The sequence below is a fragment of the Mytilus californianus genome, unplaced genomic scaffold (assembly GCF_021869535.1).
Source record: "Mytilus californianus isolate M0D057914Y unplaced genomic scaffold, xbMytCali1.0.p SCAF_9, whole genome shotgun sequence".
NCBI classification, from domain to species: Eukaryota; Metazoa; Mollusca; class Bivalvia; order Mytilida; family Mytilidae; genus Mytilus; species Mytilus californianus.
The window spans coordinates 31,852,506-31,872,063 of NW_026262745.1; the positions used below are offsets into that span (position 1 = coordinate 31,852,506).

Consider the following 19,558-nt stretch of genomic DNA (forward strand, 5'->3'; position numbering starts at 1 on the left):
TCTTTAGACTGTGGTGTCACTGTCAATGATAGTTCATTATGCATCATTTATCGAAAGGCTAATTTGCTGTCATGGCTGACGTGGATTTTCATGAACAGGAGGTTAACGAAATATTAAGAGTGTTCTCAGCCCTATGAAACACGGATGACATTGCTCCTCTTTTGATGTCGTAAATGATTTCATTTCGACAATTTCAATCTATGAAATATTCCCTCGAACATTTGCCTCAACATAAAAGTCCAACACCAACACGAGACTACTATGTTTTGTCTTTTGAAAGCACTGGCTATCACTAGTATTACACCACCTGACCAAATAGACAAGTCTATACAAATTATACTTTTTTTGATTTGAAAAAAACAGCCCAACAAGTTAACCTATCGTACTTGTTTCAACATCACGGACACCATCTCAAAGGAATCCTGGTCTTTTTATCCACGAATAATATATAGACAACTCCAAATTTTTATTATTTGTGCACTTTTCCGTACATTTCCTATGTCACAACACTTATGTTATTATGTCACAGTAAGAACCGATTGTTCATTGAAGTCATTTACATCGATTGACCTCAGGTCAACCAGTGTAACTCATTCAGAAAAACAACTATAGATTGGTGTATAGACCCTACATGCCCTATCAGTATTCACTTGACCCTAGATTAAGAACTATTGTCGTTAAACAACAATCTGTTCATTGTGGCATCAGACATTTTCTCTTATGGCGTGTTAATATATTACAGGAACATTTGTTGGCCAGTAATGGGGACACATAGCTATAAGGGGTACCAGAGTTCACTAATATATTTTGTTTTGTTTGCAGTGTTGTACATGATATACTGTAAACCAACTAATGTTCACAAGTGATTTATTTTGGTGAGAAGAAAAATAACCTACTGTAGTTAGCCCAATATACATGTATGCATCAGGGATGTCATTTGAAGCCGGGAACCAGCAAATTCAGCCAGTTACTTCTGCTTTAGCGCAGGTTACTTCAAAATTATCAAAAATAGTATTTTCACAGATATTTGCCAAGTGTTGCGTCTTTAGCTTTGATCATGTTGATTTCTGGTTTGTCGGTTGTTGCTGACTTTACAACACTGTACAACACAAGATCGAAGAGCTCTTACTCTGGTTTCTGTATTTAACATAATTGCGAACAGGGAACCATAATTTCCGGACATTCTCTGTCTTGTATCTATTTTAGAAAGAAAAAAAGAGTTGTCACCCATACAAAATTCCATCATTTAAGAGTCAAGATACGAAGACGAGCAAAATTGATCCGTTCTGCCGACAGATGTCGAATTTCATTAAAATATCCGACTGCTTATAAAGAGGGATGATAGCGGAAAAGAATCATGCCCACTGACCCGAAGCAAATTAAATATTTTACAAATTTGGATTCCTCATAGAATTCATGTAGTTAAATAGGTGGTAAGGTACGAAGCGAGATACCTTCTCTCTATGTTAATCAGTGACTGCAGTGGATAATAAACTTGGAATTAATTGATTGTAAATAGCAAATACAAGTTATTTCTAATATATTTATGTTCATATGATTCAGAAAAACATGAAAATAATTGGAACTAATAGATAACAAAAAAATTGCTGATTTTGGAATTAGGCTTATTAGGGGGAGGGTTAAAAAAAATGGCCTGTCCCCAAGTACCTATGATCTTTTTGCCTGAAACATTCTAATTCACTATTTGATTTATTGTCATTAGTATGTGCAATTATGAATACTGGTATTAGAAATTAAAAAAAAATGTTTGTCTATGCGAGACAGAATTAATTGATTATAATTGCCTGACTCAAGTTAGAAAATATAACATAATCTTTTAAGATAAAGTTTTAATGAACAGGAAAGTAAATGATTCACAGAAAGAGGGGTGGTGTTGGTATGGTTGATATGTATTTTTTTGAAACTACAAATATGAAGTTGATTCATCTCATTACAATTTTTTATTTCTTTTTTAGGGGATGAATGATGTCCCCTTAGAGGGTGACATTTCAGCTCCAGGCTTGAAAACAGATGAAGATGAATTTAATACCCTTGATGAACCTGTCAAAGATACTATTGTAAGACATGCAAAAATAAGTTGATATACATTTACGGGTAAAAACATGGTAAAAAGATATATATTTTTTGTTATGCATGGTTGATTTTGGGTTTCAATTGATTTTATGTTATATTAAAGTTATTATTTTCCCATGAAGGATGTCTAAAATTGTACAGTACATTTGGACTGTAATGTATTTAAATCCTATATATGTAATAATTACAATAAGTTACATAGGTTTAGTAAGATAATATTTTATAAAGATAAAAGATAAAATTTCCTGTTTGAATTTAGAAAATAAATTTTAAAGAATGCTCACTGAAAAAACATCCTCTAACCAATTTGGATTGTGCAATCACCAGTAAAGATATTTGCAGCTGTAGCATGTCGATATCAATCTACTATTTAGTTTTGAGATCCTACAAGACTAATGATAAGACATTTTAAACTTTATCTGCTGTCTTGTGAATGTAAACTACATTGTACATGTATCTACGGTGACCTGTTGTTGTTCTTATCCTTGTCTTTTGTTTTTTGAGGAAAGCTGTCTCAATGGTAATTCTACCCTACAATGTCTCCTTACTTTTTTTTTTTATATAAATGACTTTTTATTTTTGGAAAGAAGATCTTGATTTTATCAAAAGGCTATAATTGTATGGTATACCTCCATTATACCTTTTTGTGCAAGCAAATGTTTACAACACCCACTAATTTACACATTTATGATACTCATTTTGTGGTGAAAATGATTATTAAAGTAATTGATGGTAACTGTCAGAAATTTTCTGATATATCATACCTTGAATTAAAATGTTGTGATTTAAGAAGAAACTGTTAGTGGTACAACTGACATTGTATTAGATAGTCATACATGTAACTGTATGTATTTGTGCATTTCAGTTACGAGATCTGAAAGCAGTAGGAATTAAATTTTGGCATGTGTTATATCCAAAACAGAGTAAAACATTATTAAAAGAATGTAAGTATCATTTAACTTTTCTTAATTACATTTTGTGGGAAGGTGAGGATAACATAGTTGAATCTAAAATTATTTAAAAAAAAGGACCAAGCAAATCTTTAGAAATCCAACAATCGCGAAATTTCATTATCATGATTATAGTCCTGACCCATTTTATTACAGCTAAGCTGTCAAAAAGCTGATAAAACTTCCATTTAAGGTCTCAGATCTTTCTTAAGTTTTCATTAACCGGATTTTCGAAGGAAAGATAGGTTATTGATTTGGGGATGGACGGCGGGCGGGCGGGCAATTTTCACAATTTTAGCTTTTCTCGTCGTTGAGTTGTAGACCTTTCAGTAGCCAAAAGTGATTTATTATATGATTGAGTTATTTCCCTTTGAACAGAAATGGTGTAATCAATATGTTTATGTATAGATAGTCTATCAATGATTGTATCTGTTCAATTGATTTTAGTCAGGAGCTGTCAAAAATTTCTTTATAACTATTTTTTTTAAGTCATGTGTGTTTTGAAGGTAGATGTCACAGTTATGTGGTATTTTATTTTTTTTGTGTGTGTTAATGTTTAATTTTTACTTGATCCTGTTTGGGGGTCCAGATTTGCAAATATCATTTTCATTAGATAATATTCTATTATTATAAAGGGTAAATTTCATTACATTACATGGTGTAGATAAAGTTGTTGACATTGATTGATAAGTTGCAGATCTATATTAGTTTGTGACAAATGAAAGAAAAAATATTGGGAACTATTAATTATATATATAAAGTTACATAAAGTGTTTTTAAATAATTTTCATTTGTTATCAAATAAGAAAGCATGTGGTAAATATCAATCACACAATTATAATTGGAGTGACAGATTTATTTGAAAATTTTCAGTTTCCTAAATGTTGATGATGATAAGCATGATAAGCTCTGTGGGACGGTATAAATATAATTTGAAATTTACTGTTCATTATTAGACATTTTGAAGATAATTACAGATAAGTTTTTTAAAAGACATTGTATTAACGATAAATGATATTTTGGAATGATTTTTTTCTTTTCTTTGGTAAATTGTTTGAAGAATTTTGTGGTAGGTTTGTTTGTTATTCTGTTTAAACCAATTTTCTGAATGCTATATATATATGTTTTTTTTTTATGAAGCGAACTCCTTTAAAAACTAAGCTTATATTGTCTTTTAATAAACATATATTTAGATTTCTGATTTTGGGCCCAGTTTTCAAGTTAAAACTAAGCTTATATTGTCTATTAATAAACATATATTTAGATTTCTGATTTTGGGCCCAGTTTTCAAGTTGGTCCAAATCGGGGTCCAAAATTATACTGTGTTTGATTTCTACATAAATTGAATATATATAGGGTTCTTTGAAATGCTGAATCTAAACCTGTATTTATTTGCATTATTAATTAGATAATACCACATTGAGGTCAAAAGGGTCCTAAATTAAACTTTTGTTTGATTTCATCAAAAATTGAATTCTTGGGGTTCTTTGATATGCTGAATCTAACAATGTACTTAGATTTTGGATATTGGATCATAATAGGTAAATGTCTGATTTCAAAATTTTCAGTTCTTTGACCACATTCATTTTGTGTCACAAACCTATGCTGTGTCAAATATCCACATTTATTTTGTGTCACAAACCTATGCTGTGTCAAATATCCACATTTATTTTGTGTCACAAACCTATGCTGTGTCAAATATTCAATCACAATCCAAATTCAGAGCTGTTTTAAGCTTAAATGTTGTGTCCATACTTGCTTAACTGTTCAGGGTTCGGCCTCTGCAGGAAAATCCGGTTTGCTATCACTCTGACAGCCTCTTGTTTTAATGTTGAGTTGATTGGTGAGCAGTTTTATTGAAATCTTTTATATTTGAAAAAAAAAATCTACCAGAGTATTTATTAGTTGTCCATGACTAATCCTGTCTGACAAGTCCAGCAAACCAATATGATTAAAATGAGATGTGGGTATAAGTCAACGAGACAACAACCAAACAACAAATCAAACCAAAAGACATTTTGCTATCAGTTTTCTTTATAAGACAAGTCTTTACAATATGTCAAGCTCTAAATGGCCTGGAGTTTAGAAAAGTTATGAACAAATTTAACATAGACTTTAATAAAAGCCATAAACACACAGTTCCATAAAGGACAAAAACATCAAGATATAACTAAAGAACCCACTGACAAGGTTCCTGACTTGACAGGTGCATGTGCCTCAGTTGAAATTGAAATCTGGAATAACAAAAGGTAAATAGAAGAACGTACAAAACAGATCAGTTCAGAAATAGCACTTAACTCTATGAAACAGTCAAGAATAAACAACAACTATTCTGAGCCAGTAAAACAATACAATACTAGAGAATGCACACGTTTTCCGAAAGTAAGCTTATATAAAGTATTAAACCTATTATATTAAAAAAATGCCATTGAAATCACTGAACCCTCAATTCACTTTTCTATTTGACCTAAAAAAAATCTGTGTATGGTATAAAGTTGCACTTAAGGTATTCTTCAAACAAGTATGAATTTGTTTTGGTAAAATTTAGATTCTCTTATGTTTTCATGTACCGGTATATAATAATTTGGACATTAAAATGTAAAGTATTATAATTGAATATTTGAAGTCAAAACAATGTTTTTATGTAATTATAACAAATAATTTATATTTCAGGGGATCTGTGGGGACCTCTTGTTTTATGTGTATTTATGGCAATGTAAGTATGTCAGGAGGACAACTAGTTTGATTGATATACTGAGACATTATAACTGTTGTGCAAGTTAAATGCTTTAAGACATGTTTTTGTATTATTCTACAATTCAAGTGTTTTTAACTTGACACTATAAATTTACACAATATTTAATAAATAGTTTTTTGTTTGTTTATTTGAAAACCAAAAGAATGAATTGTGCATTGACACAAATATTTTCACATTTTACTGTAGTAGTTTCATTTATAATTATTTGATAAAAAATTAAAATTAAAGTCCATAAATCTTATTTGACCATTATTGACCATCAGTGAAATGAACATAAACTTTTTGTTACTGTGACTTGACTGTAAGTGTTGCTCTCCACTTATTGCATGCAGTTTACTAAAAATTCAAACAAAATTGTTCAGCTGGTCAGAAATTTTAACAAACTACTGTAGAAAACCAGTCAAGTTGTGAGAGTGCAAGGTCGAATTGGATTGTAAATATGCTTTATTTTATCACTTTGCACTTTCATGACTACACTGTGGTTTTCTACAGCAGTTAGTTGAAATTTCTGACCAGTTGAACAGTTTGCTTTGATAAAATAAATTGCAATTTGGTCAAAATTTTGAATAAACTGCAATAGGTGGAGAGCAACACTCAAAGTCAAGTCACAGTAATTGTCCAAAAAGCATAGTAGTTAAAAATGAATTGTTAACATAAGCCCCTCAAAAGATATGTATGCTTCTTTTTCTGCAAGTTTCAGTAGTCCATCAATGTAATGGAAGATTATTAACTTTTAATTCTGTAATTATGAGGTGACAATTAAACCACATCTGTCACACTTTAACATCTAAAATACGTTTTTTGTCTTGTCTTACCAGGATGTTGGAGGGATCACATGGTAAAAATGACAAAGTATCCGACGGTGGACCTCAGTTTGCAGAAGTTTTTGTAATTTACTGGGTTGGCGCTATGGTTGTCACATTAAATACAAAATTATTAGGGGGAAATATGTAAGTAGACTATAAATATGTGTCACAGGTCACCAGGTCACTTATAAGCAAACAAACCATTTAAATAAATTGGTTTTTATACGCCGGTCAATTTTTGACGTAACTTGAGAATGACTTATCCAAATTTCATGAAACTTAACATAGTTGTTTCTTATGATGTTCAAACGATCTGTATACTTTGTGGTGAAAATAAGATTAAAACTTTTTGAGTTACGGGACTTAGTAACTAAAACAGGTGTGTGTTTTTTTTCACATGTCGCGCCGTATCTCAATAACAATTTATGATTATTGCTTAAAACTTTACACACTTCTTAGTTATATTAATCTTAAGATCTGTATACTTTTTGGTGATGATTCAAAATTTCATTTTAGAGATATTGAGTATTATGATAAAAAAGGGGGAGGGGTCTTTCACATGTCGCGCCGTATCTCAAAACAGTTTATGATTATTGCTTAAAACTTTACACACTTCTTAGTTATATTAACCTTAAGATCTGTATACTTTTTGGTAATTTCAAAATTTTATTTTTGAGTTTTTGAGTATTTTGTAAAAAAAGGGGGAGGGGTTTTTCACATGTCGCGCCGTATCTCAAAAACGATTTGTGATTATTGCTTAAAATTTTACACACTTCTTAGTTATATTAATCTAAAGATCTGTATACTTTTTGGTTTTGATTCAAAATTTTATTTTTGAGATATTGATTTTATTTTTTTAAAAGGGGGGTTTTCACATGTCACGCCGTATCTCAAAAACGATTTATGATTATTGCTTAAAATTTTACAAACTTCTTAGTTATATTAATCGTAAGATCTGTATACTTTTTGGTTTTGATTCAAAATTTTATTTTAGAGATATTGAGTTTTTGGTAAAAAAAAAATGGGGTTTTCGCATGTCACGCCGTATGTCAGAAACTATTTATGCTTATTGCATAAAAATTCACACACAAGACGACGGGCGTATCATGCGCTCATGGCGCAGCTGTTTATTTACATTATCAAAGGTCACTGATTCTTTTAAATGATACATCAAGGTTGTAAGGTCGACCGCCAAACCTGCAAGGTTTTGTTACAATTTCTGGATTAACCATAAACTCGAGGGGATAGATCAACAACACCTTGCTATTTGTTTAAATGATCAGGATGAGTCCAGACTCTTACCTTATACCATTGTGATGGTAAGCTTAAACTTAGCCTGTAGTTTAGTGGTTGTCGTTGGTTCATGTCGATCATTTTTTTGGTAAATTGTTTTGTTATAAATTTGGCCAGTAGTTTTCTCAATTGAATTGTTTCATATTTTTTATGTCTGGACCTTTTATAGCCGACTATACGGTATGGGTTTTTCTCATTGTTGAAGGCCGTACGGTTTCCTATAATTGCTTACATCCACTTCATTTGAACTTTGGTGGATAGTTGTCTCATTGGCAATCATACCTCATCTCCTTATTTTTATATTAAGGACAAGTGAATATATGTTTCATGGGAAAAAAATGCATTTCATAATTTGACTCTAGTACATGTACATGACCATTGTATGGTATAAAAGCACACCAAAAAAAGAAGAAAATTGTATCGCAACATTTGTAATATTCAAGCTAATACACTAACGTCATTTTGAGTGCTCATTGTAATAGGAGATATACATGTCAAGTAGTCCATTCCAATTAAGAGTTGGTTTACTTATAATATAATATATTTTGAAGTTGTTTTCAAAGCCTATTAAAAAATAGCTTAGTCAGTATTGTATGGTTGATTTTAGATTTAATAGGTTTTTTGCAGTAACTATAAAATGGTATATGTCATTGAATCAGACATCCAACAACAAAAATAATGGGTAAACATCTAGAAGTTTTATTTAAGAACATTGTCTTCAACAATAATCAGATCTATGCTTGTACAATATATGTCAAGCTCTGAATTGTTCAGATTCTATAAAAGATCAATTATGTGTTGGGAATATTAGATATTGTGTTGACAAATACAATTGCTTGAAAAGTCTTACTATTTTGATAAGCCATCATAAGATATTTATTCTGTAATGATTTACTTCTGTATTGATACTCTCTGAGCTTATGTTGGTGAATAAGACTTGAAAAAAAAAGAATGACACCTAAGTAAGACAACATCCAAAGAATTATCAATACATATTAAGAATTATGAGGCTACTTATATCAGAGCAGCAATCCAACATTTGACTCAAAGGTAATGGAAAAAATAAAATTTTGCGTTTAATAATATGAAGCAAGGAGAAGGGATATGATTGCCAATGAGACAACAATCCATCAAAATCATAATGACATGGATTTAAGCAACTATAGGTCATTATACAGCCTTCAACAAGGAGCAAAACCCATACTGTTAAGTCAGCTTTAAAAGGCCCAGACATGACACAATGTGAAAGGAAAAAACCAACAGCCTGATCTGACAAAACATGACAAAACTAAAAATAAATACCACCAAATCTGAAAGACGGCAACCACTCAATTACACTTGTTTTACATGGTCCTGACTTGGGACAGTCACATTTAGAATAAGTTAAATATGGTATCCTTTATAATACCTGAAGCTATTTTCTGGTTTCTACAATTGTGAAATATATTTAGTTGTCTTCAGGGATTAAGAGATTGGTGGTTTAAACAACACAGATTCACATGTAGTTACAGAAATAATATCCTTTATTTCAGATCATTTTTCCAAAGTATTTGTGTATTGGGTTACTGTGTGTGTCCATTAACTGTTTCCTTGATTATATGTCGACTTATATTAATTGCTCAGCAGACAACACCACTTTTTGTCATTAGATTTATTGTTGTGGTCGTAGCATTTGCATGGTCAACTTTTGGTAAGTATAAAATCTTATTGAAAATTAGATATGTCTGTGTTAATAATTTAATTTTGGATGTAACGCGTTTTCTGATTGGCTGACGTTGTTTTGTTTATCAGCTCATAGACATAATTTTGTCATGTGACCGTGACGTCATCAACGTTTTTTCATGGTTTACCCCGATTAAAAATGGAATTTAGAATTAAATTATAAGAAATGACTGTAATATTTTTTCTGTCTATTCGAAATAACATAAAAAATGTGATGCACACTTTAAAATAACCCGCTACGCGGGTTATTCAGTGTGCACCACATTTTTGATGTTATTTCCTCATAGACAGAAAAAATATTACAGTCATTCCTTAAATAATAATTGCAATAGTTAAAAGAAAATATATTGCTAATTTATCTTTTCAATAACTATATGCGTATAATTTAAAGTTTCCATGATCAATGTCATACAATATGATAATGAAAAAGGTTTTTCCTCAGAAATAAAGATTTTGAAGGTTAAAAAGAAATACGTTGTATGATCAATAGTTGACCATAAAAAAGGACAACCACAGAATTTCTTGATTATGACAAACTATCAAACATTATGATTAACAGAAACTTGACACTTCCAATAAAAAACATCAGCATTACACCACTGAATATAAGGAAGAGAAACTAGTTTCACACACTGATGACCATAAGCTAGCATAGGCATACTATTTTAAAATGTTTATCCCCTGTTATGGGTTATGCCTCTTAGCAGATATTAGTGATTAACCAATGGGCATCCATACTCAAAACATCATTTGTAGATTATTTACTAGAAACATAGACATACATGTGGGTTTTATCATTTTATAGGAACTACTTAATTCAGTAAGAAAAAGTGCAAATGAACAATAAAATATTTGTTTATGTGTTAATTTGAAACTAGAGAGTACCTGAAATAGTAACTAAGCAGAAGACGTCATTTACAGTGCATTTCATATGTGAAAAAAAATTGTATAACATTTCAATACTCCCTTATGTAAACCAAGGGGACATTCATAACTCAAAAGACAAAGAAAAATCGATAGTGTCATTGCAAAAAAGGGAAATGGCGTATAGAGAACTAAATCCGCAAAACACAACGTAGAAGACTATTAAAAGATTGAGCAACACAAAGTTACATGTTCGGTAGAAATTTTCACCTATAATAAGATGTTACTTTTCTTCTTTTCCAGCATCTACAGCATTTTTAGCAGAATCACAGCCTCCAAAAAGAAAAGCTTTAGCAGTATATCCAATTTTTCTGTTTTATTTTGTAATAAGTTGGTTAATTATTTCACATACATGAGGAAATATTTTATTCTATCTAACGAATATTTGTGATTCACATACTGCCATAATATGGAGATCTATAAAACATGTTGTTAGAGATTATTGTATATATGTGGGGAAACTTTGAAATATTTTGTGTGTATCTGAAAGTGTTTATTTTTGAGAAATTTGTATGGAATCTAATTGTGAAATAAATTACATTTTTTTTTATGTTTGAATTAGGACCATTCCATTAAACTAAATGTGGTATGGTAGGAAGAGAAGATAAATTTTTGGATATTGGTACATCTTTTTGTAATAGGTGTAGTATGTCCATTTAGTGTATTGAAATTTACTCAAAACTAAAATTGGTTGAAGATTATTTTCAGTGTCCCTTCCTACTTTCCCACATTCATTTAAATGGAATAGCCTATTATCATATTTTTATTATTGATCAGAGGACATGTAAAAGAGTATTTCTTAATCTTGGCAAAAGTAACTTTTTGATCCAATTGACTAAAGAAAACATAGAAGAAATATTAATCCTAAATAGGAATTAAAATGCCTTGAATAAAATCTTAGTCTTTGTCAGTTTGATTATCCATTTTTTTCCACTTTTTGTTTAAACTTTTAAATAGCTTGATACTGCTACATGTATAAGTAATCTTAATTTGATGCATAAAAAAATGATCATGTTGTTCTACAAAGGTAAATTTTTAGTAGTTAACTTTGTTAACAGTTCTGATTGTACATTGGTGGAATATTTTAATTTTTTAAAAAAGGAAAATCATTTATAATTGATTGAACAAAGTTTTCTTGTTTTATGTCATAAGAGAAGAATGTTTGTATCTATAGTTGACCGATTAATTACATGGGCGTTCATTATATTTCATTTTAAAAAGTAATAATACTTGCAATTTATTAGTCATTTCCATGTTCTTCATCTTAAATTAGCTGAGATTTCTTTAAAAAATTTCCAACAGTATGAAATGAAGATGAAATGACCTTTGACATATTTAAATTGTTAAAAAAATTGCATTATATGATTGGTTAATTTTTCTACCCTCAGTATGCAATATAGATAAATAGTCAACATGGATGGAAAGTGTTCTTTTAACATATTCCTATATGAACATGTAAAAAAGTATGTTTGTTGAATATTTCTGTACTCAAAACACACAGCATAAATTTGCATAGAAATATTTTCGTTTACCGAGAATTTTGTTGACATTTTTTTCTGTGACTAAAACCATCAAATTCAAACATCAGCCATACATTTAACACATCATTGGCTCTTTTCTACCAAAAAAATCTTTATAGTGATAAGTCATAGTGAAATGTCATTGACTTAAAGAGTAAGATATTTGTAAAGAGAATATCTGGTCTTTCTTACCAAATAGAAATATTACTCCTAGGAATATTTACAATATTTTAAAATTGAAAACATGTTTCAATAACAATAGTGTTGATTTTATTTATTACAATTAGCCTTATCTTTAACCATATACTATCTAATATACATCACAGTATTAAATATGTTTTAGATTTTCATACTTAATAATATGTTAGATGTTAGAATATTTCAATAGAAATTAAGCACATTCTATATACAAGTGTAAAATTAATATTTACAACATAAAACATGTATGTGTTAACCAACTAGCAAAGTGTCAATTCTATTTGATTTAGAATGTCCAATATTATAACCAAAATAGTACAGGTATTGATGGGGAGATACTCTGATAAATCAAATGTAAAGTCACTTGAATTGAGCTCTTTCACATAACAATATTAATTTCAATATCAAACAGTTTTTTGAAAAGCTTATAATAAAACTAGAATTGAACTGATAATTTGCAAGACAATTAGTGGACACATGAACAGGTTCTTTTTTAATTTAATGATGACATTCTGCTACTGTTAATAGACCCTTTTGGTAATATAGGTCTAAATGTATTTTTGCACTTGAAGTTTTTCGAACATTTGGCACTTAATTTTCCTGAGGAAGGTAAATCTATTTATGTTTTACTTTTATTTATTCCTTGGCCACAATACTAATCTGATGTGTCAAGTTCTTCTCTAGTTGATTTTTACTGTTTATTTCTACTGTCATTGTTGATCTTATGTCATAGAGAGGGTAAAACAATCAGAAAACTTGTACAGTCTTCCCTATTGTAATTTTGCGTCCCATGCCTAAGTGTTCAAAATCATAAATTTGAGCATTTTTTTCAGTTTTGATATAGACAGTCCCTTTTTAGAATTATATAAGAAAATTCTGGTATATACCATTGAATGCAATACATTTTAGTTATGGGAATTTCATGTTCATGAACAAAATTGAGGCTTTGGCTCCTTATTATTCTGTGAAAAATCAACAATATAGCTTGATTCATTTTGTCTCCCCTATAAAAAGAAAGTTGCCAAGTTGATATGCAAGTAACAATTCGGAAATTCCAACAGGAAATTTATTTATTTAAATGAATGTCATTAAATCTATAAAGAATGTTGTGAAAAATTAAGAGATTATGTGCAAAATTAGAGAAAAAGTTATCTCCCATTTTAGGTACTGTTATACAGAAATTTTTGAAAGCATTTATTGCAATTTTGACAAAATTCAAGATTAATTATTGGGTATTCAGACAGAGATATGCATACAGAAAAATGTATCAGAATGCAAGTTCTTATTTATATTGCAATAATCACCCAGTAGCAATATTCGCATTTATGAAAACCTTACAATAATTTCTGAATTTACAGTAACTATTCTGGATTGTCTTAAGACTAATAATAATCTTCTGTGACAATGAAAGTTAGTGCTATTTTACTAATGTGTTTTTATAGATTATGAAAATCATGCAAGAGGTTCACAGCCTGACTTGGTGTGATTAATGTATTATTGTTTATTAGTTTGTTATTTGTTTAAAAACTTAAGAATTCCATAAGACTGCTTGATCTGTTATTTTATATGAATAAGTTGTATATTTTGTACATACATGTATATCGAAATGATATGTATATAATGACAAATTTTATTTATAAATATTACAATAAATGCAATAAAATGGCATTCTCAAATAGTTTTATTTTAAATCACTAAAATCTAGGTACGTGTATTATCCATGTGAGGGTTTGTGCTTCCTTTGCCTCAGATAAAAAGTTTGATCTATTGATTTATGAATTCCTTAAGGTTTCATCAGTGCCAAGAGATTGTATTAGGATTATACAGAGAAAGATATTACTACAGATGCTGATAAATACAGAAAAATTGAGTTTCCAGGTTATTATAATCTTACAAAAAATCTTGTAAAAACTTGTTTGCTGTTTTGTCCATCTCTTTCCATTGTGAATAATTATAGTAGCCCCTTTTGTATGGCCTTTAGAGGCAAAACTCTAACATTTCTAACAGAGTCCTCATCTTGTGAAATGCCAATTTACCCAATAGAAACTTACATTTTAAGACCCTAACACTTACATGTGTGCAAGACAATCAATCTCAGAAAATTGATTGCAAGATTTCCTGTCTGTACCTCAACATATATCCTTCTGACTTTCACCTCTTTTTTACATTCAAGTGATTTGCTAAGGTCTGTACATCATTTATAATTTGACACAACTCAGTAGTAATATTTGATATGTAACTGGTCTTTTGTTGAAAACCATGTTGATGTGCAGATTTTTTTGGTGTTTTCAGTTTCATTGATGTATACCCCCCACATCTTTTATTGTCTCACCTGCAGAAAAGTTTCAGAAATTAGACATAGGAATGCTTATCAAGCCTAAACTATTTGTATAAAGATTTATACTTCAGAACAACCAAGACCTGGATGTTTCACACCTTAATAGATGAATTTCTGTTTGGCACATATCCATTGTCCATGACCTCATTTTCATGGTCCAGCGACTGCTTAATAAAGGGATTTTTTTTTTCACCTGAATTTCTTGCTAATGAGTAATAGATAATTTGGACTGCAAGGTCAACTATATTTGGTGTATTGCAAGGTACACATATATCCCAGCAAAAAATATAGAAACAGATCAGCTTTCCATCTGAACTAAATAATGGAAATCTCAAGAAGCATACAATGTAGTTGGTAATTATCTTCTTTAGATGCATCTATTGACAAATAATAAATTGCACTCCATAAAGTATCTTCAGGTCTAATGTTCGCCTCAAGTGTTGGAGGGACTGGTTCAAACCAGACTTGAGAATTTGCATTTGCTGCTTTTCCACTTTGTTCATGTCATAACGGGGTAAGAGTAGACAGGTTCCTTAAAAGTCAGAAATGAAAATAATGTGTCCAAGTACAGTTACTCGTCATCCTATGAATTGTGACCTCATGAAATAGCACCCATTTAAAAAATCTAGCTCAGCATGTCATGCTAAATAATGTACTTATTTTCTATTTTGCTGTGGAGATGTATAAATATGCTGCCACGTCAGGTCTGTGTTTTTTGTTTCGCCTGCGATGAAAGTCACAGTATGCGATTGATTGATTGTTGGCAAATATTTCATGCATATTCAGGACAATTGCAGTATGCGAGACATAGGTATTACTATCTGCTGGCAGTGGCGTAAACTATTTGTATAAAGCTTTATATTTTAGAAGGTAGAAGACCTGGAAGCTTTATATCTTGTATGCAGATACCTTATGTTACGAAGTTTCGGTCTATTATATGTCCAATGTCCTTGACCTCATTTTCATGGTTCAACAACTGCTTGAAAAAAAATTTGAGTTTTTTTGTCATGTGAATTTCTCACTTATTACGAGTAATAGGATAACCATATTTGGTATATGGGTTCCTTGCAATGTCTACATGTCCGTCAGCCAGGGTTCACCTGACCTCAACACCATTTCATGGATCAGTGATCAAGATTAAAGTTACTTGATTAGGTCCGTTTCTCAAATACTATAAGCAGCATGTCAACTATACGTGGTGTATGGAATGACTAATGGGTAAATGTCAGTCTAGCAGGTTTCATCTGACCTTGACCTCATTTTAATGGTTCATTGGTCAAGGTTAAGTTTTTGTGTTTTGGTCTTTTTTCCAAGTACTATAGACAACAGGTCAGCTATATTTGGTGTATGGAACGATTGTAAGGTGTACATGTCTGTCTGGCAGGTATCATCTGACCATGACCTCATTTCATGGTTCATTGGTCAATGTTAAGTTTAAGTGTTTTGGTCTGTTTTTCAAGTACTATAAGTGATATGTCAACTATATTTGGTGTATGGAATGACTGCAATGGATACATGTCAGTCTGGCAGGTTTCATCTGACCTTGACCTCATTTTCATGGTTCATTGGTCAATGTAAAGTTTTTGTGGTTTGGTCTGTTTTTAAAGTACTTTAATCAATAGGTCAAATATATTTCGTGTATCGAAGGATTGTAAGGTGTACATGTCTGTCTGGCAGGTTTCATCTGACCTTGACCTCAATTTTATGGTTCATTTGTCAATGTTAAGTTTTTGTGGTTTGGTCAGTTTTTCAAGTACTATAAGTAATAGGTCAAATATATTTGGTGTATGGAAAGATTGTAAGGTGTACATGTCTGTCTTGCAGGTACAATGTATCATCTCACCATGACCTTATTTCATGGTTCATTGGTAAATGTTAAGTTTTTGTGTTTTTGTCTGTTTTTTCAAGTACTATAAGCAATAGGTCAACTATATTTGGTGTATGGAATGATTGTAAGGTGTACATGTCTGTCTGGAAGGTATCATTTGACCGTGACCTAATTTTTATGGTTCAATGGTCAATGTTAAGTTTTGTGTTTTGGTTTGTTTTTCAAATACTAATAGCAATAGGTCAGCTAAATTTGGTGTATGGAATGATTGTAAGGTGTACATGTCTGTCTGACAGGTATCATCTGACCTTGACCTCATATTTATGGTTCATTGGTCAATGTTAAGTTTTTGTGTTTTGGTATGTTTTTCAATTAGCATACGCAATAGGTCAACTATATTTGGTGTATATGTCCGTCTGACACAATTTATCTGACCTTGACCTCATTGTCCTAGATTTTTAAAAATGTTAAGTTTCTGCAATGCTTTAGGTAATACCCGGTAACCTTTATCATCAAGACTTTCAACATAAAATCAATGGTCAGTAAAGCAGGCGACATTTCAGCGTGTGCACTCTTTTGTTAGATGTTTTTCTGCTTTGTATCGATCCGAGGAGTAAAACCCTTTTCAACTGATTTTTATAGTTTGTTCTTATGTTGTACTGTTACACCACTGTCCCAGGTTAGAGGGAGGGTTTGGCACCAACAAACTAGTTTAACCCTGCCACATTCTGCATGTGCCTGTCCCAAGTCAGGAGCCTGTAAATCAGTGGTTGATGTTTGTTGCTGTATATCATATCTGTTTTTTGTTCATTGTTTTGTACATAAATCAGGCAGTTAAGTTTTATGGTTTGAATTGTTTTACATTTGTCATTTCTGGGTCTTTTATAGACGACTATGCTGTATTGGTTTTGCTCATTGTTGAAGGCTGTACATTGACCTATAGTTGTAAACTTCTATGTCATTTGGTCTCTGGAAGCGAGTTGTCTCATTGTCAATCATATCAAATCTTATTTTTTTTATAGAATAAAAGAACAGAGTTCCAATGTCCAAAGTTGCATATATTTTATCAGTCCAAAGGCAATAACTGAATTTTTTTTTTCTTTAAAACTTTTTATAAATACCTTTATAGAGAAATGATGGCTTGAGAGCATATGCAATGATATTTCCGAAATAATTAATTTTTCCACAGGATATCACTCTTTTATTGGTATTGATTTTCGGATCTGTCGGAGACATTGCTGATATAAATTTGATAAAAATATGGCAAGAATTGTACACCTGAGAGCGCTAACAATGTAATTTTCCATTATATAATTGATATTTTCAAGGGCAAAACTCTTTTAAAAATAGTTGATAGGCACTGATTTTTGAACTTGTCTGAGACATTGCTGATATAAACCTCTGATACAAGTTTTATAAAAATCTGGCAAGAATTGTACATGTGAGAGCACTAACAAGACTGGACAAACAGACTGTAGGTATTTTTATGTCCCCCGCAATGCATCATGCGGGGGACAATTAAGCTGGCTTATATCACATTGACATGTTCTTGTCTGAATATGCATTTAATTTGGCATTGGAAATTAATCAGCAATTCATCATCATCAAACTGAACTTGACAGTAACTTTCAAAATTTCCTCAATGCCAGTGAACCTTAAAATAAATTGTCAAGTCACTCCCAACTTAGAACAGCCATCAGTTTATGTATTAAAGATTTCTGAGACCTACCTGTGGTTGCACACAAAGATAAACTGATAGAGATGCCAAAGGTACTCCAATGGACTACCTCTACTTCATTGAGACAAACTATGGATTCTATGGAAAACCATGTGCATAAATGTCGACACTCCAAGATTTCAATAGACTTTTTTCATATTACCGACTTTTGACTCTGGATTACATAATTTTTCTACAGGTTACTTACTCTGTGGTCGGACATCCTGATACTCAGTCAGGTAAGGGCAACCAAAAAAAGTAAAATAAAACATATAATCAGGGCAATTTTGGGGGGAAAGTTTACTGTTTTCTGATGATAGTCGTGTATAGAAAACGTAAGTTAATTTCCAAAAAAAAATTATACCGATTGTAAGCTCGATTTTACTTCTTTAAGTTGCTCTTACTTGACCAAGTACCAGGATGTCCTACCACAGAATAGAGAACCTGTCAAAAAAATATAATTTCTGTGGAGTCAAAAGTCGGTATTATGAAAATAGTCTATTCAGGACTGGAAAAAAATGGATCATCTTATTATGTTCATTTTTTTAGTTATTTAATGTGTGGAAGTATTTTTTTGAAAAAGAGAACTTTTTAAATTAAAGAGATAATGGACAATGATGGACACCAAATGATAAAACATTTGTGTGGAACTAAAATAAACATTGCTGACAGTGGAAATCACATTGCTGAACAGACTGGAAACTACTGCATTTAGACTTGTACTTCCAGTAATTCTGTAGACAAATAGCGATTAGGCAACGCATAAATCATAAACTAAACACATAACTTGGTTCCTCACAAGATTTTAATAATAGTTTTTTACTGTACTGTGGTCTTCTCTGACACATAGATTCCATCCAAGAATTTTCTGATATCCTTGTCCTTCACAGTTGTAGATTGCTGGATCAAAGCAGCTGTAAAAAATAAAAATGTTATTTTAATTTTCAATTCAATCAAGACTTTTCCACAAAATTATTAAATAGTGGGATCTGAAAGGCTTTTTTTTGACTAATTCTTATGTAATAGATCCCACCCTGATATATACATGTATATAAACAATACTTTTTTGTTTTGTTTTTGACTTTTCTCCTTTTAAGCACATCATTCCTTAAGACTTGTCAAAACTATATAATGGGAAAGAAGGTGTATGACACATAATCCTTATAGACACTCCATTAAACAAATTAAATGAACAGTGCTTTTATTGCTGTTCTTCATCTTGAAGTTTATATGAGACACATAACAGAGAGCAAAAGCTCATACCTCACAGCAACTTCAAGAAGGCCAATAAAAATGATGTTTTTTGTTATGTTGGTGTTCTACTTCTGTACACTGATTAATATATATCAAGGATATATTTGTGGATACTTTATCTAGCTGTAAGTTCTTTATAGCCGATATTGCAGCGAT

The 19,558-nt window shown here is 31.0% G+C and overlaps 2 protein-coding genes across 3 annotated transcripts in view; one reads left to right on the forward strand and one right to left on the reverse strand.

Annotated features, from left to right (window-relative positions):
• Nucleotides 1–30: 30 nt before the first annotated feature.
• LOC127715116 (protein YIPF6-like) lies at nucleotides 31–13,933 on the forward strand. The gene is made up of 7 exons (XM_052221160.1): nucleotides 31–101; nucleotides 1,977–2,078; nucleotides 2,960–3,038; nucleotides 5,718–5,760; nucleotides 6,621–6,752; nucleotides 9,434–9,591; nucleotides 10,791–13,933. The coding sequence occupies exons 1-7, from the start codon at nucleotides 72–74 to the stop codon at nucleotides 10,901–10,903; spliced, it is 657 nt and encodes a 218-aa protein (XP_052077120.1). The 5' UTR covers nucleotides 31–71; the 3' UTR covers nucleotides 10,904–13,933.
• Nucleotides 13,934–18,935: 5,002 nt separating this feature from the next.
• The window catches only part of LOC127715119 (60S ribosomal protein L9-like), a 327,893-nt gene continuing 327,270 nt past the window's right edge, over nucleotides 18,936–19,558 (reverse strand). For both annotated transcript variants that reach the window (XM_052221163.1, XM_052221162.1), the window contains exon 5: nucleotides 18,936–19,062. In XM_052221163.1, coding sequence (XP_052077123.1) covers nucleotides 18,968–19,062 — 95 coding nt within the window. In that variant the 3' untranslated portion in view covers nucleotides 18,936–18,967. The remainder of the gene's footprint in view (nucleotides 19,063–19,558) is intronic.